Source organism: Populus euphratica, unplaced genomic scaffold, assembly GCF_000495115.2.
Source record: "Populus euphratica unplaced genomic scaffold, PopEup_1.0 scaffold103.1, whole genome shotgun sequence".
In the NCBI taxonomy this organism is placed as follows: domain Eukaryota; kingdom Viridiplantae; phylum Streptophyta; class Magnoliopsida; order Malpighiales; family Salicaceae; genus Populus; species Populus euphratica.
Window position 1 is genome coordinate 1,147,591 of NW_011499891.1, and position 20,620 is coordinate 1,168,210.

The following is a 20,620-nucleotide window of genomic DNA, read 5'->3' on the forward strand; positions in this document are numbered from 1 at the left end:
TTGCCAACACATTCAAAATTATGCAAATGCCGATCGTAAGGGCAACAACAAGAGACGATTATAAACACAGCATCATTCTTGCCTACACATTCAAAATCTGAACTCTTAAAAGAGAAGACAAGTACCAATCTTTTGATTAAAACACCCCAAGATAGTCTAGATATTCAAAATTCAGGCTTTCCAATTGAGCCCTGGTTAAAACAGAGACAACCCAGATGACTCAATTGTATATTGCAACTTTGTATAGTTAGAGAACTGCACTGCAAAGAAAAGTTAAGGTTTCTTGATAAAGCCAAGAACCAAACAGTTGTGAAAGTGTGACCCTTTAGTTACTTCATTATCTGCTTTCCCGTAATTTAAAGTCTCAAATTGTTTTCAAAAGACTTTTGCCTTGCTTATTATAAGGAAAGATTAAAACAGGGAAATGCTAATGACAGAAGAGACTTACAACTTAGTAGTTGCTTGCCTTGCTGCAATGGAATGAAAGAAATATGACTTTTTTTAACCATTTCTAAGGTGTGTAAGGAATGGGACCCATGACCATTCTAAGATGGATAGGTGGGACCTGAATGGCTGGCTTGCATAACCTTTGGAAATGGACTGGACCCACCCGAAGAAGGGGTTGTAAAGATTACTGCTGTTAGACTCGGTTGAATACAGTGGATCAGTAACCTGTTGAACTGGAACGAGGATGATTTGGGTTTTAATTAAATTCGACGTTAAACTAGGTTAACTGAGTAAATCAATTCTTAATCGGGTTAAAACATAGTTTGAAGCGGTTTAAAATAAATTTTAAAACAATTTAAAAAAAGTAATTCGCTTGAGAAAAATACTTCATATTAGGCATGATTTACTTGGATTGCAATAGTTGAATTACATTCTTGCCTCCGAAAAAACCATTATAATTGGCATGTAGGGGTAGATTAGGATTTTCGTATGATTTATTTTGTCATTCATAAAAAATTTTTATAATAAATTTATTTTAGTACCCTTAAAATGTTTTTTAACTTAACTATGACTTAACTATGGCAATTAACATTGTTGGTTTTTTACTTTTTATAGAACAGTGCAATAACTATATCGTCTTTGAAAGGAAAATTGCAGAGGCCAATTCATCATTTTATGATGGTTTTTTAGCCATAGTTGTTTGGTCTAGCAAATATATTTTTATTTATAAATGAAAAAATAAAAAAATTATTGATGTATGCACAATATATATCAGTCACTCCATTGCCTTCAGACAGGCGCGTGGATGATTGCAGTGGTGGAAAAAAAATGTTTTGTTGTGCCATTAGAAGCATCTCGATATTCTCTTTCTTTCTAGATAGCACATATATGATGATGATATTCAATTTAACGTCAGTTTGATTTTCATTATTTCCTTTCATTTCTCTCTCATATGCCTTTGCTTTCGTGCTATTCATGGAAAAAATATAGCATTCCTTGAACTTCTTTTCTTTTCAAATTCGATCTTTGTTTTATTTGAAAAAATCAATTCAAATTGAATTTTTTTTCAACTTTATTCTCAAGTTTTTCATCTCTCGAGTTTGATCCCCACTTTTTTTTTTTTTTAGATGGCTTATGGGTTTTATTTGTTTCTTGTGATTTCATCCACATTTGTTTTCCTTTACTTTTATATCAAAGTTTTTATAATTTATAATTTTATCATTCAAATCAATTTTCTAATTCTTTTTCAATAGTAATAATATTATTTTTTTAGTTTGGTCCTTTTTTTATTTTTTTGATTTGTCTTCTTTACCCTTTAATCAAAGTTTTTATGTTTTTTAATTTTATCATTCAAATCAAGTTTATGATTTTTGTCATAATAATAGTAATAGTAATAATGATAAGATACTAACAATCTTATTAACAATACTATTACTAATCGTGATGATAATATTAATAATGGTGGTAATAATAATAGTTTATTATGATAGTAATGTGGTGATAATAATAACAACAACAACAACAACAACAATAATAGTAATAGCAATTATAATTACAATAATAATAATGATACATGTGTGTGGCGTCAAGGCGATTGTCATCCCGGAGTGGGAATAGCATAAAAGGGTGAGGGTGGAAAGAACAAGGAATTCTTGCTCTTTATGAATGAAACCAAATGAATGAGAGTTGTTACCTAGTATTACAGTCACCAAAAAACTTATTAGTTAGCGAAAGTACGTAAGGGGACAAGTTTTAAATAAAAAAGATGTAATCTATTTTTAAGAGGCTTAGTTATATGTAGTAAAACAATTGATAATATTTATCCTAATAGCTCAATTAATTATAAATTATCATTAAACAATCCTAAAACCATACGCACAGTTAATAATTTGTCCTAAAAACTAGCAATTTATCAAATAAATGGTTTAGGGTTGGAAATCAACCTTCCAAGTTTGTTGTGGTTGTTTAGGGACTATTGAAAACCTTTCAAGGCTGTCAGGTAATCCTGGCACCGTGTGGAATCACTTAGAACCACCATTATTGACGCATGGAATAATGCATTGTCTCTATTATAGGAGAACCTAATGAATCTGAAACTCCTTATCTCCTCTTCGATTCCTCACTAACGGTGCAACAAATAAACACATTTAGAGGGAGCTCTACTCTGTTGAAGTTTCAGTCTTCTTCTTGTTTTTAAGTCTATGTTTATCTTTTCTCCATACTGCTGTGTTTTGATGCTGACATTAGTGGGGGGAAATTATAGATGGTATGAAAATATTGCATCTCCTTTTGGATTCCTCACTAGTAGAGTCACAAAAGGATTTTTTTTATAGAGGGAGCTTTAATATGTTGAAGTTTGATGTCGGCTCTTGTTTTTTAGACCAGGTCTGTCTCTTCTCCCTATTGCTGCATTTTATTCTTGACATTGGTGGGTGAAAATTATAGATGGTCTGAAGCTACTATATCTCCTACTCAATTCCCCATTAAATGAGCCACAAATGGATCTCTGTACACGCAGCTCTTCGATATTAAAGTTTGATGTATGCTATTGTTTTTCAAACCAGGTTTGTCTCTTCTCCCTACTACTTTGTTTTAATGATGCTACTAGTGGGAGAAAGTTTTACAGCTTATGAAACTACTACTCAACACACTCCTCACCATAACTATCTCTCCCTTAACCGGATACTCAACACCAAGGTTGTCAAAAACGCATTCTTGACACGACATGAAAACTGTAAAATAAACTTAGATCATAAAATCGAATCGTAAAATCATAAAACCATAAGGATTTTTTTAAAAGTGTAGTAATTGTTAGTTTTTTAAAGTGGATGAAGAAAAGTAAAGAGAATTCGGTTATTAGTAAAGTTTTACAAAATCTTTGATATGCATTGCTCTCCTTATAACAAACTTTACTTTCCTATAATTTATATCAATATACATGGATTTTTTTATAATTTTTTCCACCTAAACATGAACAACATTTACCAGTATATATATATTTTTTTCTATCTAAAACAAATCAAATTCACAAGAAATCAAAGTGCACTTGAAGTTTTTTTTCCCAATTACACCTAATTGTAAGCCAAAAAATATAATAAGAAGAAAAAAACAAGAATCTTACTTATGCAGCAAAATGGGATTTGCCCTGTTGTTTGTTTAGCCATTTCACCTGCAAGATGTAACCAGAGTATGAATTTGTAGTAAACCACATCCTAACCATGCAATGATGTAGAAGGTGATTTTTCTTTATACATGATATGTTGTCCTTTAGCCTCACAAAAAACCCATCAGTATTTTCAAATCATCTCTGTTGATACATATTTTTTTTAAATCATCTCTGTTGAGTAATCCAAGAAGTTCTATATCAACTACCTACAGACATAAATTTGAGTTCGCATTTAACTTTCTAAATTCAATGCAACTCGTAGAGTTTTCAAACAACTTCAACAAAACAAAGAATAGAGAGAGAAAAAGAAAAACGATAGGTATATCAATTAAAATAAAAAACTATAGCAACTTTTTTGGTGCTTTAATTATGCATCATGCGTTTCCATTCAGGCTCTAGCCATTAACCCAATTCCAAAGATGATCCCTAAAAATATCCCTGAAATCAACCTCATTTCTCCCGATTTCAAGCACAACTAAACCTAATTTACCAACAAGAAAAAAAACACAATGACAAACAAATCAGAAAGAAAATAAAATCAAACAGCGATGCATTATGTCTATAAATTGCTATTTTTTTTATATGGAGAGGTTGAGGAGGGGAATTTACAGTGGAGAGTTTATTTATTTTCACTCTCTTAAAAGTAACAATTCCTATCTTTTTTGAGCGAGAGATGCAAGCATTTACGATTACTCCACGAGAAAAAGAAAAACTAATGAAAGAGCAGAGGGAAGGACATGTATAGCGGAGGAAGGAGAGCGAGATCGTTGCTGTTGATGAGAGGAAGCCGTGAGGTATGAGTCGTCGATCTCAAAGATTTTCTATTTAGAGATAAAGAATTTAAGGTAAAACATGGATGAGTGAGAATCGACATGCCGCTGTTGGTCTGAAGAAAATATATATTGCACTATTGCACTTTAGTTTATGTTTTCGGTTGAAATCGTTAAAATAATCCTGAAATCATGTTTTTATGCGATTTCATCCTATTTTAACAATTTCAACCAATTTCAACCTGATTAGACCCATTTTCGATTAATCGTATGATTTCACGAGTCAAATCATGATTTTAACAACAAACATCGTTAGCATCCTTTAATGGTGGCATTTTCTCCTTTTCATCCTCTCCATCGGTCTCAACCTTATTATTATCTTTCATAAACATGACTATTTTGTTTCACACTGTGAAGCAACATGATCAAAATCTAGATAATGAAAGCATTTAATATGTCATGGTTACGAGACATAGGAGTGATATTATTCTCGCTATGGTATTTGGCGCAACCCTCCTCCTTCTATTGTGATGGACCACCTCCGGTTTTAGCCTTCCAATTAGGTTTCCAGGGTTTCAAAGGGCATGCTGGTTGGCTTTGATGAAAGCCACCCTTTTGTTTAAGCTGTTTCTTCATCTTCACAACTATACTCACCATCTCCTCATACTCCACATAATAATGGAACACCATAATATGAGCTATATCATGATTAAGACCATTCATGAATCTAGCCATAGTAGCCTCCCAGTTATCCTTAACATTAGCTTGGATCATAACAAGTTTCATCTTCACGAAGTACTCATTAATATTGTTTGTACCTTGACTCAAACTCTATAACCTTTTATACAATTCTATATAATAGTGGCTGGGCACAAATCTCCTTCTCATGAAGGATATCATCTCATTCTAAGTGTCACAAGGGTTCAAGCATTGCGACTTCATCTGGCAATGACAAAGACTTTTATTGTGCCTCCTCTATGAGGTGTTGTGTGTTGGGAAGGGTTTTTAGATTTAATTATAAAATTATGATTAATGTTATGCAGTTGCCGCTTATTATTATGGTCACTAGGAACCTATTGTCAGCGAGAGTCTGGTAAGGAACTAGTTATGCAAGGGGAAGATGCATAACCCCCAGTACACCCTACCTAAGGTAAGCTACATTGTTGTTTGATTGTTTTTCTGGATCAGGTTTTTATTCTTTGGTCATTCTAGGGATTAAGGTAGATCTCTCTTTATGAGAAAGTCTCTACCTTATTGAGTTAAATTCTAACCATTCTGTAATCTGAATTTTAATATCGTATTTATTTACACCTTATATCTTTAATATTTGAGGGTGTATTTTATCGTGTAATTTTACACCCTTCAGATATTAAATTCTACATTTGAAACCTTGAAGAAAATATTGGAAAATGTTTTTCATATTTTGGCCAAACCTTAATTGATGATTATAAATTGGTTACGATATCCATTTTTGGATTTTTTAAAACATGAAAAAGATGCAATTTTTGTTTTTATTAAAAAAATTGTTTGGAAAAATTTAAGGATTTGGCAATATGCAATAAAATATTTTTTTCTTTTTGAAAATGTTTTGAGAATTTTTTTTGAAAAATTTCAGAGAAAACTAGGTATTTTAATACTGGATTTGTATTTTGCAGTGTAAATATATAACTTGATATTATGCAAAATTGATAGAAAAACATGTGAGAAAATCACAATTTTTTTCAAAGGATTTTTTATTTTTTTTATTTTTCATTTTTTAAAAGAAATATATAATATAACATTATATATTAATTAAATATTATTAAAACATGTGGGCTAGGCAACCCAGATAACTGGGCTAGACACAAACCTAGAAAATGGTTGGGCCGATCTCGGCCCAACATATTTTCTCTCTTTTTTAAGGTCAGGCCAAATCCAGCCAATTCTGGCCCAGCCTAAATCCAAAGTGAATTATTCTGTCGTTGCATGCAGAAATGAATTCTGCATGGAGTGGCCTCGACGAAGAAAAAGGAAGTGAAGTAGGGAGGAGAAGAAATTGTTGTTGTTGGCCTAGAGTAAAGTTGGAGGTGGTTTGACCGTGGAAGATGAGAGGTTGATGGAGGCGTTGGCTGCCAGTGTCACTATAGGAGAAGGGAGAAACTGGTTTGCTGAGGAGAGAGAAAGGTTCATAGTGGTTCTCGGTGGTCGGTTGGTGGTTATGTTGGCTTCCAATGATGGAGCTTGTGGTGGCTCTGGTTGGTGGTTAAACAGCTGGGAGAGAAAACTGTATAAACAGGGTAGAGAGGCTGATTTTTGGCCAACTTTGAACCTGATTTTCTCCTCTCTTAGGCCATGAAATCCATCTCTATTTATATACGGTGGATGAGGGCAATCTTGTCTAGATTGAAAAAAAATATCAGCCTTTAATTCAGTTGGGAAGGATCCTAATCATTGGTTCAAAGTAGGTATGGTGCATGATTAGTACTTAAAAGTGCATTTTTATCATGGTTTTATATCATCATTTTGCACTTGAAGTATCAATAACTCCTTAACTAAAACATGTTTTATAATAATATATCTAATAATATAAGATACCTTTAATTTGTGGTAAATGTTCATTTTAAATGCAGGCCTATCACATAAATGAAAGGATTGATTGATGACTTTAAGAACTTAAATTGCAAGGGCAAAGAGATGACCAAAATTAGAAAAGAGATGTCGGTGCAATCCAAACCGGAACACTGTTCGGTAATTGGGTCATATATGGAGCTATAGATCTCAGATTTAGGTCTACTTTATATGGATGGAAAGGTAAGACATAGGCCTACAACTTTCATATGGAGCCCAAGATCTAAAAAGGCCAATTTCAAGTCCAAATTGTAGCAACAACAAAGAAGCCCAAATCTGTCCTCCAGCCCGAGCACTGTTCAGTATTTTGGCCATATTTGGAGTTTTAGAAGTCCAAATGAGCTGAATTGTTTACACAAGAAAGCTGAGACAATTAGCTACAACTTTCATGTTTTTAAGTGTCTCCAATTTTGACGTTATCAATGACTTTTTGGGCAGACAAGAGAAGATAAGGATTGTCACCAAGTCAAGAGTTGGTCACCCACTCATCAATTAGTCATCAAATCAATAGTTCCCAATTTTGGCCTATAAAAGGAGGCATTTACCATGCATTTAGGCATCTTGGTCTCCAGATCAAGATCACGCTCTTCCTTTCTCTCTTTGTATTTTTTGTAATATTTATGCTTTGCTTTTATTAATATCAATTTTATGTCTTTCATTTCCTTTCATTTACTTAGTTAACTTTCATCTTATTTATGTTATTATGTTGTTTATTTATTTTTCTTTCTTTCATTATATCTAGCTAAGTTTATTATGTCAAGGTGAAAAGGTTACACTAATGGTGTAAGAATAAGTATAGTGTAAACTTAATATGGACTTTAATGTTTGATACTAACATGTTTTGTATTTGTTATCTTGTTCACTCTTTAATACTTTGCTTGTTAAATGACTAATCTTGATTTATGTTGTATAACACTTGGTACAACAAATGCTTGGCACTTTCATAGCCCATAATGTATGGTATAACCGACACCTGAGCTATGAAAGGAACTTGATTTGTTGTTAACATAAGTTATAATCATGAATGCTTGACGAGATTTACAAGTACTAGCATTAATCGAATAAGATGACTAATGTAATCATGTTAACAATCTATAATATGTTTGAAACCTTTGTGTGTGGTTTCCAATTGAATAATAAGAGTTTATACTATACTTGTTTGACATACCATTAGTGAAGCCTCTAACCTTGACATTTGTTATTATTATTGTTTAATCCTTACATTAATTTTCCATCTTCAAATTCTCATCATCTTCCTTTTCTTCTCTTTCTTTATTATTATTATTAGTATTATTATTATTATAGTTGTTGTTGTTGTTGTTATTATTGTTTTTTTTATAATTGTTGTTTATAATTAGTACAATTAACCTCCCTGTGGTTCGACCCCGGTCTTGCCGGGTTATTTATTACTTCGATAATCCTGCACTTGGGAGAAGATATCAATCTTTTAGTCGTGTCAGTGCACTCTCGAATCAGCGGGAAAAAGTTGACTAAGTTGGCCTCTTTAAGCTGGCACTAGGGCCAACATGTTGTCATTCCACCTGAACGGACCATACCCTCAGATAGAGAGATGTTAATTGATTATTTTCGTGCAAGTTGCGTCAAATTTGGTAGAGTGTAGAGGCACTAAATGCACCTGCAAAGTAGATAACCTGATATGTTATTTCAGAGAAAATAAAAAATGAAAGTGAACAATAACTGAAACGGCGCCATTTTTGTGAAGTTCATTTTGGTCCTTTTATTTTTAATATGTCTCTTGTACACACCTGATCGGTTTTAAACATTTAATGTTATGTAATTGAGTCCCTAGATGAACATCAATTAGAAACTTGGATTTACGCACTTGTTGCACATTGGTCCTTGGTCTTAGTTCTATGCAATTTAACCTCTAATTGACCATTAAAATTTCAATATCTTCAATTTCACCCACGAATTTCATCAATTAAGCCCCTATAATTTGCTATATGTTACAGAATGATCATTATCTGTGAATTTCTTCAATTTAACCCTTAATTGACCCCAAACTTCAAATTTCTTGCAATTTGAACCTTAATTTTAATCAATTAACTGGTAAAAATTAAATTTGATCTCTTAAAATTCCAATCTTCTCAATTAAATCCAAATTAGGCTCCCAAACTTAATTTTTCACCAATCAAGCCCTAAATAAAATTAATTTGACCTATTTAAAGTATAATTAAGTCCCTGCACTTAATTAAATCAAATTGGCTTATTATAAATTTAATTATGTTTTTGAACCTAATTTTTATGCAAATTCATCAAATAATCATTTTATTTGACTTTGAATTTGTATTTTTCTTCTTTTTTGGGCATAATAGGGTACAATTAGGCCTTAAAATTTCCTCCAAAATTGTTTCTTAATTTCTCGGCCTACTTTCTCCATGTTGCCATATTTATTTTATTATTTTATTTTTATTTTAAAAAAAATATGATTTTTTAGGAATAATCCAAAATTAGGTTATGATATTAAGTATCAACTTGCTTCTTATCAATCATGACAAGTTTGACTTTCTTGGGTTCCAAATAATTATGACCCTAAAGAATCCATTCCACCTTTTTCTCAAATTGTAAATAATCTTGAGGATCATTCTTTCCCTGAAAAGTTAGTATTTTCAGCTTAATTGTATCCATATCTCTATCTAACTCAGTATTATGGTCTCGGTACCTATAATTACTTCTACAAACTTATCTATATTAGTGTTAACTCACCTAACATCCATTCTAACATTAAATTTTCTTTGTTCATTTCTAATTCGAACCCCATCATGATCACTAACATAATAACTCTCTAACCTATCTCAAATTTATTAGTCATCTGATCCATCCATTGATTCATAATGCATAATTGCGTTATAATTTTATTGTCTCTTTTTTGTATTGTTGCTTGCCTATGACATATTTAAATATAAAAATTAGTTAGTTTATCGTATATGTATATTCTTTACTCATTCTCTTATGTGTTTAATTCAAATATAGGTTTTTTATTCAAAAATACTTCTCACACTTTTTTCCTTTTGTCTCACTTTTCTTTGAACCTTGTGGAATTAAAATCAACACCGGATATAACAGTTTTAGTAGCCCATCCAAATGTATATATTACTCAAGTAAGAAAAATATGTAAACAATCAAAACTATAATTACAATTTCACCAACAATAACCAAAATTGTACAAAAAATCACCTTGCAAGGAGATTAGACTCCATATTAGTATATAAACTTGGAATTTAGAATCGGACTTTCAAGTTGGAATTCAAAGAAATCTTTAGCTAGAATTGGACAGGGCCCCAGCTTGCGCAGCCTCCTCTGCCACAAATTTTGGCGTAGGATCTCCCACTAGAGACCTTAAGCCAGCACCCACCCTCAGTGCAATGGATGTCACTGACCTAGGCCATTCCTTGGTTGAACATTGTCTTTTCTCTGTGTGGGATTGTAAAGTTGAGCGTACAACGCTTCACTGCATTCCCAATGCACCTGCACCCATTTTCTGTAGTCTAGTGAGTTATATTTAATACCGAGTAGAGATATGTTGATGCCTACAAAACTGATTGATTGTATGGTAGAGAATCAAAATCCAAAATTAGTGAAGTTTGTAAGTAAAGCATTTCCATCCCAAGTATCTGTTCCCAAAAATGAGCTTCAAAGGTTGATTTGGTGAGAGAATTTGGGCAGATTCCTCCGAAGCTTTGTATCGAGACCTTGATCAATGCATCATCCCCAATCTCGTGACAATTGATGATAATCTGACTTGGAACAAAAGGGGAAAAAAAAAAAAACAATAAACTATCAGAAATTGCCAAGGAGAAATGTAGTTCACCTAGAAAGAAAAACAGCCAGAGCTCATTGTTATTAATACAGTGAATAGAATCTAATTTATACTAAAGAAGAAATACATACCTATGCGTATTTGACAGTACCATGCAATGTATGACAGCATATTACAATGCCATAGAACTTGTTCAGACACAAAATAATGGCATACCACGTTGCTTTTTACGTCAGATACTGATATGCAGCACCAGAGCAAAGGTTTGAGGACTGAAAAAAATACTTGTAGATCACTGCTTTTCTTTTTTGTTAAGTGAGATTTCAAGGCTTTTACTCTGTCAGTAAAAGATGGAATCTAAAAGCACGAACTTGTTATCATGGCGGAATTTCTTACTTTTGGTGGAGGATTAAACCCAGTAATGGGAATGGAATCAAAATGGCTAGATCTCGTAACTCTGAAAAAGCTTTGATGCGAGTGTCGATAGCACAAGGATATAATAACCAACAATCTTTAGCCGCCTCCCAATTTGATAAATCTACAAGAACAGATGACAAATACCAAACAGGGACTATATTTCCACGACAATTTATTTAAGAGAAGCAGAACTTTAAACTTTTCAGTTAGGGTATTTTTCCCAAGGAAAAAACACCCTCCAAAAATAAGCGTATGCCGCTAATTGCGGCGCGCACACGGTATTCTTTAGTAAAAGGCGAAAGAATAGTTCGCTTTGTGCTCACCGCGCGGCTGCGTGCTTTAGCTTTCCTGTCTGCTCCATGTTTATAGTCACTTGCTCACGGGTTATTTCGTTTTGCTCCGATATGGGTTGTCTAATAATTCTGTCCCTGCATGCATGCCCACAAGCAATGAGACAGTCAGACCATTTGATGAAAACACTAACCAGATAAAAAGAATGATATCATGAAAATCAAACTACTGGCGGAGTTGAAGAATGTCTGATCAGTGTTTAAAACTAGATACGGACTTCAGCAACCTCTTAGGGGTAATAGAGGGGGGAAAGACATTCCCCAGTTGAAAAAGAAAAGAGGGAAAGGACTCTTATGGATCTTGGTTTGCACATCCAAATTCTTTATGCTTTCTGGGCATCATTGTTTAACCTTCTAGTGATTTCTTGTTCCTAATAACCATTTATATATGAATCAACTTTCAAACGATGTAGTGACGGGAACTGCTTTCTTTAAATGAAGGTTTGCTTGGATGTACTGTCATCTCTTATTCAAGGACTCATCCCCATTGACTTAAAGCCAAGATATCTGAGACTACACATGGTTCTTCTTTTTCTCCAATTCTTAATAAGTCGTTTTCATGTGCCTTGTTCAGCTATTGCTGAAATAGGGTATCAGCCAGAAAATGCTTGGAAACTAATTTCTGGAAAGTCTATTGCCTTCTTAATGCTATTTCATACCCGTTGCCTACTTCACTGCTTGGTTAAACAATGATTTGTCTGTTTACTTTCAAAAACCATTATAATCTGTAGTTGGCTTAGTGTTTCGAACCCAACTACGCTAACCATGATATTTGTTTCTGCTGCTTGTCAAGCCAAGAATGTTCACCATCTCCAAATTGCTTCCATTATTAACTCATGGTCCCTTGGTACGTAATTTATTTTGAAAGGTTGGCTTCTTTGAAGATTGTTTGCTGGTATGAACTGCCAACATCTATTTTAAGATGTCAGGCTATAAGCCAAAGTGTCATGCTATAGTTTCACCATCTCCATTATTAACTTCTCCATGGCCTATAAGCCAAAGTGTCATGCTATAGTTTCTTTTCCCCATTTCTTAAAGAGTTCTCTCGAATGCCTTGAGCACTTTTCCCCAGAGAAAGATTGGAAACTTAAAATTTCTTAAGCTTGGATGACCTCATCGGAAATTAATAAAGTAATCTAACCATCCCTTCGTGGCAGCCGCTCCTTCTCTGCCGGATTGGCCAAGGTGATGAAAAACTGGAAAATGAGCGAACCCTGATCTTTCCATATGCAATTACCACAAGGGGTGGGAAAGTTCACCAGAACGGTCAGACTTGCCACGGCGCACTCGGGCATCTTGGTGCCAAGCAGATATCCGTCCACGAGAGCCAGTCCCAGTCTGGGTTAAGGGGTGGGCCAGTTCACCAGAAAGGTCAGACTTGCCATGGCGCACACGGGCATCCTTTTTCCCAACTGCAGCTACCACGCCCATTCCTTAATGACACAAATTGTTCGTTTCTTGAACCTCTGATACTCTCATATAACGTCGCGACGGCTCAGAACATTCAAATTCTAACCTTGCCCACTAGAATTAGATAGGGGCCGCGACTTGCGCAGCCCCCTCTACCACAAATTTTGACGTAGGATCTCCCACTTGGGGAGACCTTAAGCCAGCACCCATCCTCAGTGCAATGGACGTCACTGACCTAGGCCATGGACCTTCTTGATCGCCCATTGACCCCGTCCAGGTAAGTATGTGAAACGTTGTGAAGGGCTTCTTATTTATATTCCCATGCCTTGTCCTGCATCTTATGTTGTTTCGATGTGGGATATCTTTTTACATTTCACATCATGTCATCTCCTACCTTCTTCATTGTGGCACATCTACATTATTGCACTTGCGATCCAAGTGCAGGGGCTGTTTATTTTTACTTATTTTTGTATAAAAAAAATATTTTTTAAAGTATTTTGATGTATTAATATTAAAAATAAATTTTAAAAAATAAAAAATATTTAAAAAAATAATCATTACTATAATATTAAATTGGTTTTTATTTAAGCATCATGATAAAATTTAACTCTATACATTCAAAATGAAATATAATTAGATGAATAAGGAATAAATAAAAGGTTTAAAAATATGATAGTGATTGGTTTTTAAAATATTTATCAGAATATCAAAATTATTGAAAAATACTAAAAAAAAAATTAAAAAAATTAAATTTTCATAAAAAAAAAAGACAGGTTGAACAATTCAATTATTTTTTATTAGCTGTAGCCTTGGATGGTATGGTAAGCATGGAGATTAGTGAATCCCAAATTTAGTTATTTCAAATCATAATTTGATGCCGCCTTTGAAATAGGCCATAAAAATTTTCGATACAAGGAGCTGTAGCGGTAGAAGTAGGCAAAAACAGAGACATTCTGTGGACTTTATGCCATTGTGGTGTTTCTCCATGGTAAGTTGCTACAGCCATTTTGAAATCTATGCATATCAGGCAGTTTGCATTTTTTATTAGACAGGGAGGCAGGTAAAGGTGATGAGAAAGGTGGCTAAATGAATATGACAGAAAAATCTGTAATAGTCATGATAGGCAAATTGCAATACGCATCTCACTTGTCCCCTAAAATATAAGCTCGTGAATTCCTTGAAAAGCCCTACTGTAGAAATATATGTATGCTTAAATCTAAGAAAACATAATATGAAAAAGGAAGTCTGAGCAAGTTTATTTCCGGCAGCCAGACCCCTCAGCTGCGTCCGTGACAATCCGTGTAATCTGTGGAACCTCTTCATCAAGTGACTGAAACCATTCCCTGACTCTCGAAGGGCATGAGTTCTCTAATTCACTAGTTGAATTTCTTTTCAGGATAGGCTCTTCACATGCAGAGGATTGCCTTTCAGGTAAAGGGCAGCCCTTGTAGGAGTTATTGTCGGCACAAAACCACAAAAGCTTTTCCCAGTAAGGATCCTTCAAAACGAAGAATTCAGTTGTCATTTAATTTGCTAACATTACAAGCTCAAAAAAAAAAAAGACAAAAAAAAGATGATTTAGTAACTACATGAACAAGTTCCAAGCATGCTTGACTAATAGTAGATAAAGAGTATGTTCGTCTGTGTTGCTTACATGTGTCAAGTTTCGACTACATGTGAGTAACCCAGAAATCAACATAAATGTTAAAAACAGCATGCAACATGCATATTCCATATCAAACATGATGAACTAATTTGACCCTTTGGACATGCTTTGCAACAACCCAGAAGAAAAGATTGACACAATGACACGAAATTTTGGCAGCAAGGTAAAATGAGAGGTCAAGAGATATGATTGGAAAGTTCATAGCTGCATTCCTTAGCAGAAAGGAGCTTGAACCAGAAAAAGGTGGATAAAAATCCGTTGGATTGAAACTATGAGTGGAGAAGAGTAAGTACCTGGCTAACTATGTGTGGATTCCCAATAATGATAAGCAAGGATCTGGCTCTGGTAATTGCAACATTGAATCTCTTTGGGTTGCTAAGAAACCCCAGACGGTAAGTTCTATCAAAGTCATTGTGCTTTATAGTTGACCTTACTGTAGATACGATAATGACCTCTCTCTCCTGTCCCTGAAACTGTTCAACACTCCCAACCTTAACATCTGACAATTCCCAATTTTCAAGTACCTTTTTGATCTTCATGACCTGCTGCCGATAAGGTGTTATTACTCCTATATCTGCCTCATCTAGGTCTCCACTTGCTCTGAGCTTGTTGATAACTTCAACAACCTTGCTGGCCTCGATTCTGTTAAACCATGAAGGATTGTTTCTTTCTCTCTCGTCGAAGCCTTGAATTCCAAAGAATAAAACTGGAAAGTCTTTATTAGGAAGAAAATCCATAATAGAACTAATGGAGGAAGAGGTATCTTCTTTACATGCAAGCAACTCCCCTTTATAGAAAAGTTTTGATGGCAGGTCTAGAATTGCTGCATGACATCGATAATTCCTCACTAATTTTATTACAAAACCTTCATCATCATTTCTGTAAGATTCACATTCAAACAGCCTTTCAAGATAAGATTTTCCCAAACCAAAAGCCTTAGCATCTTTGGAATATATGACAGGACCTAATTGCTGTGGGTCACCTGCTAGAACAACGACAGTCTCTCTGCTGCAAAAGTTAGCTATAGGAACCATGCTTTCTGGTTCTGAAGCCTGGCCAGATTCATCTAAGAAGATATGAGAGAAATGGCCACTGCTGACACCTTCTGCATACAGTAGGGATGAACTCATATACGTAGAAATAATGATCCTGTATTGTACCAAGGCCCTGAGAGGAGGACATTTGAAAATGGATTCGTCAAAATAGCAAAAGCGGATATGATCAGGGTGAACGTCTTCGTAAGAACGGCTACTTGCATTTAGCCTAAAGATTTGATTCTCTTTGACTTTAGCAACATCATTGCTAATGAGTTTTTCTAATATATGATCTGCTGCACTGTTTGAAGCAGCACACACAAGAATTCGATCATTCTTTCTTGTCGCATATATTTGCAACATTGCTTCCACCAAGGTCATTGTTTTACCAGTACCTGGAGGCCCATAAATGACAAAAGGAGGAGCACCTTCACAGCCAAGGATCATCTCAACAGAATGTTTCTGCTCCTGATTGAGACTATTAGTAAAAGGCACGAATCCAGGTGTCTTGATCAGTCTCCTTTTAGTTGATTCAGATGGAAATAGAAGATCATGCTCTAAGCCCTCTGCTGCTTGCACAGCTTGATACAATCTTCTCATATTCACCCTATTATATGTAAATCGAACATTATATAAGTTTCCATTCCGGTGATGGGTATGAAGATTGTTGGAAAATTTCAAAAGCACTTCATCAGCCTCAACTCGGTAAATGTATCCCTGAAACAGACAGGTAAGACTATTTTAAATGCAATGAAATAGACAAAAGACCGGTTTTTCAAAATCCGACATGCCAATTGCCAAGAGAAAATCAAACCCTCTTCCTCCCATTGAAGAAATTAGAACCAGCCCTAATAAGGGAAAAATCACTTTAAGGAGGTGTCTATAGGCTCATTCCACCATAAAGATTGATAGGGTGAGGCTAGCCTGTTAGTTCAGTTACAAGTGTCACACGTTAAGTTAAAGCATGAGATAATTATACACAGAATGAAATAGATAGGGCAAATTCTGTGTATATTTTGGTCAGCAAGATGTTATTCGAGGCATGCTATCTTCGGCTACCTCCTTTTTTTATAGTTTAATAGTTTGGGGAAAGAAGGATTCAAACTTGCAACTTCCCCTGCCACTTGATCTGTCACGGCCAATTTTCTCTTGTCATTATGACGCTACGAAAGCAACTTTACTCCACAAAGCAACATGAAGGGCAGGGAAACTATTCATCACATCCTTGACTCATTGTTACTAAATATTTTGGTGACTATCACTAGATTTTTCTTCCCAAATATGTTCTCTGACCAGTGCAATAGCCGAATGTTGTGCAAGATGCAGATCTTATTGAATCCATAGAACAATTGGATAAAATAACTTCCTGCTCATGGTTCTTCTTTTATGGGTCAGTGATACTTTACCAAGAAAGGGGGGGAAGTTCTAAGCTCAAATATGGTAAAAGAAGTACCCCATCCTCTGACATTCTATATCGATTGCAAGAAAACCATTTCAGCTAGGTATTCCAGCACACTAGACGAAGCTAGCAGGTAATTAAGTAATTCACATTGAACAGCAAAGTATTATTTGAAGCAATGGGTTCTTGAGCATCTGGTAAACACATATCTAAGAAATTAACAAGGGAATCTCATTAAAGGTGTATAAAGTGAATTGCCAAATTAACATTTTCTATAACTTGCAATTTTGAATAACTTTAAAAAAAGGAGAACTGAATCAGGCTCAAAGCTTCCTGCTAAAAAGCACTCTGTAATTCTCAAGCTTAAATAACCTAGCTCTCTAGTTACACATCAACTAACCAACTCACGCTCCCCAAAAGAGTTACTTGCAAGAATAAAATGACTCACTACAATGATAACTACAATAAATTCAGTAACTGTTTCACAGTTCAGAAGGGCATCACATGCACCGGATGTAATTTGTACGTCAAATTGAGTTATTTACCTTGTGTTGTTTGATGTATACTTAATCTGTTATTTATGCAACTATTCTACAACCCATATTGATGCCCTTCTTATATGTGGTGATCCAATTTGCATCCTTCCATGAATAGCCAATATTAATTTTGCATGCATGCATACTCCTATGAGATAGATCTTTCTTCCAAAATAGGAACAAACCTGATATGCATTGCTGTCAGGTGCATTTTCAAGCTTCACAAAAACATGATCACCATTCACAAGTGAAGGCCTTCGTTCAGCCAGCCCAGGGACCTCGAGAGCCAAAAATTGAGACCCTTTCCTTGTCATGTTAACACCCTCCATGTTATGGCACCTCATTTCTTCCTGAAAATATATGACAAAATGTTAGACCCTAAAGACATTGAGTATTTGTACATTCCTGAAATTGCAAATCATTTATATTACTTCTAGATGAAGCTCTTCCATTACAACCAATATACTGAAGAATGCAGCATAGGTCCCCATACTCAAATCTTCCATGGTAACATCAGGGACTTGCTTATTCTGCAATAACTCTCTGAGATTAATTGGTATTGGAAATTGAGGAAGCTTGTACTTAAATCCATGAGTTGTTGCCCTGGCAGGACGCGGGGAAACCACATGCTCATCAACTACAAATTGTTTTCTTCTTGGTGTTTTTGAAAATGGTCTGTTGGGAGCCAGAGAACGGGAGACATTGTCTTCAGCCAAAAGAAAAACAACGCGTTCAATCCTATCATCACCTGCATCAAAATATACCACAGATGTGTGCAACCCCATTTCCTTTGGTTTGCAAGATAACCAAACGGTAAGTGTATCATGCGGCTGAAGTACTCTGTCCTCGAGGGAATATCCCTCCATGAAGCCATATAATTTTTCTGCTTTCGAGTTTGCAGATGGAGGTTCTTTCAAAGACAAAGTAAACGAGTCTGCAGGATTTGAGCAGAATATCCGAACTCCCCAAAGCTCCACGGGATCACTAGTGGTGTTTGCTATTGTAATGGCACATTTTGAAATTTCACCTACAAGAATGGTCTGGGGCTTCCCTTGCACAAAGGGAAATGGGATAGATATAACGATTGGTCCTTCAGTGGCAGGATCATAGTTGCAGACAGATTTGTCATCCTCAAAATCAATGAACCCAATCTCACCCATGTCTCTGATGATGGAGTATTCGTCATCCCCATTATCCTTTCTGATTGTATCCATCCTAACAACAATGCACCAGCGATTAGCAAGGAAAGTACAGCTTGCATCTAATATTAAATCTCCAGATGGTAACTAGTATCTGAAACATAATTATACAACAGAAACTTTCAGTAAATGATTAAACGACTGAATTTCCATGTGCAGACAGATGTACACATACAAGCAAAAACTAAAGACATCAGCATCCTCATGAACTATAAAATATATCACAAAATCATCATACGGTTAACACAATTTCATTCAGATGCCATAAAATGCAAACCTAGTGTTTTCGATTCCCAACCATTTTTTTAAGCCGCGCTGGTCATGAAACTGATAGCTTCTAATCATTATAAGACTTCTAGTATTTATGTTTAAACATCAGATTATATAAGACTTCTAGTCAGTGATTAGTTTTATAAGCATTTGATCAGAATTCGGTGATACCCTCTTAACTAAACTGATGATTCACATGCCCTAGAGAAAATTTATATCAGCATATTAGCAGAATCCAAACAGAACAACTGACAGGGAAAATAATTAAAAAAGAAAAGGCTGGCCACAAAGTACACTCTAGATGGCAACTCGTATCATCCATTCCAAGTCTCAGCCACAAATAAATCGAGCAAAAATCCACTAAAATGACTTCCATTTCTGTTCTTAATTTATGATCAGCCTAAAAATTGACAGCAAAAAGAAACTATCAGAATCAAGGGCACATGCAAACCAAGTCAAATTGTGCAAATGCCGATCATAAGGGCAGCATCATTCTTGCCTGCACATTCAAAATCTAAACTCTTAAAAGAGAAGACAAGTACCAATCTTTTGATCAAAACACCCCAAGAAAGGCAAGATATTCAAAATTCAGGCCTTCCAATTGAGCCCTGGTTAAAACAGAGACAACCCAGATGACCCAATTGTATATTGCAACTTTGTATGGTTAGAGAACTGCACTGCAAAGAGAAGTTAAGGTTTCTTGATAAAGCCAAGAACCAAACAGTTGTGAAAGTGTGACCCTTTAGTTACTTCATTATCTGCTTCCCCGTAATTTAAAGTCTCAAATTGTTCTCAAAAGACTGTTGCTTTGCTTATTATAAGGAAAGTTAAGACAGGGAAATGCTATTGACACGAAGAGACATACAACTTAGTAAGGAAGTTGCTTGCACACAGGAAGTCACCAACTGTGCCTTGCTGCCATGGAATGAAAGAAATATGACTTTTTAACCATTTCTAAGGTGTGTAAGGAATGGGACCCATGACAACTGTAAGATGGACCAGTAGCTGACTTGGTGGGACCTGAATGGCTGGATTGCATGACCTTCAGAAATGGACTGGACCCGCTGAAATAAGTGGTTGTTGAGATTACTGCTGTTAAACTCGGTTGAATACAGTGGATCAGTAACCTGTTCAAGTAGAGCTAGATTGAGTTGGGTTTTAAATTAAATTGGATGAGAATTTATATTGTTGAAAAAAATCGGGTTAATTGAGTAAACCAATTCTTAAGCAGGTTAAAACATAGCTTGAAATTGTTTAAAATAAATTTTAAAACAATTAAAAGAAAAGTTAACGGGAAAAATATTTTATATTAGACTTGATTTACAGTGGATTCCAATAGTGGAATTATATTTTTACCCCAACAAAAAACTATTATAATTGGCTTGTAGGGTAAAGTGATTTTTTTATATGATTTATTTTATCATTCTTTAATTGTTGAGATTATTTTTTTCTTTTCATAAACTTTTTGTATAATGAATTTTCTCTAGTACTCTTAAAAGCAATTTTTAACTTAATTATGACTAGAGGCATGGTTGGTTTCACCTTTTTTTTCTTAGAACAGTGCAGTG

General features: G+C 34.9%; 1 protein-coding gene and 1 long non-coding RNA gene across 3 annotated transcripts; both read right to left on the reverse strand.

Moving 5' to 3' along the window:
* Positions 1-10,495: 10,495 nt before the first annotated feature.
* LOC105131288 (uncharacterized) lies at positions 10,496-11,165 on the reverse strand. The gene is made up of 2 exons (XR_843401.1): positions 10,903-11,165; positions 10,496-10,748 (listed from the first exon to the last, which is right to left on the reverse strand). It is a non-coding gene; the product is annotated as an uncharacterized LOC105131288 (long non-coding RNA).
* A 2,895-nt stretch (positions 11,166-14,060) lies between these two features.
* On the reverse strand, positions 14,061-19,964 carry LOC105131290 (probable RNA helicase SDE3). 2 transcript variants are annotated; one of them, XM_011034205.1, is made up of 5 exons: positions 19,918-19,964; positions 18,015-18,798; positions 17,769-17,933; positions 14,908-16,365; positions 14,061-14,446 (listed from the first exon to the last, which is right to left on the reverse strand). In XM_011034205.1, exons 2-5 carry the CDS (start codon positions 18,795-18,797, stop codon positions 14,204-14,206), a joined length of 2,649 nt encoding a protein of 882 aa, XP_011032507.1. In that variant the 5' UTR covers position 18,798; positions 19,918-19,964; the 3' UTR covers positions 14,061-14,203. The 2 variants fall into 2 exon arrangements, with proteins under 2 accessions (XP_011032507.1, XP_011032505.1); XM_011034203.1 differs by lacking the exon at positions 19,918-19,964 and adding an exon at positions 19,595-19,877.
* Between the last annotated feature and the right edge of the window lie 656 nt (positions 19,965-20,620).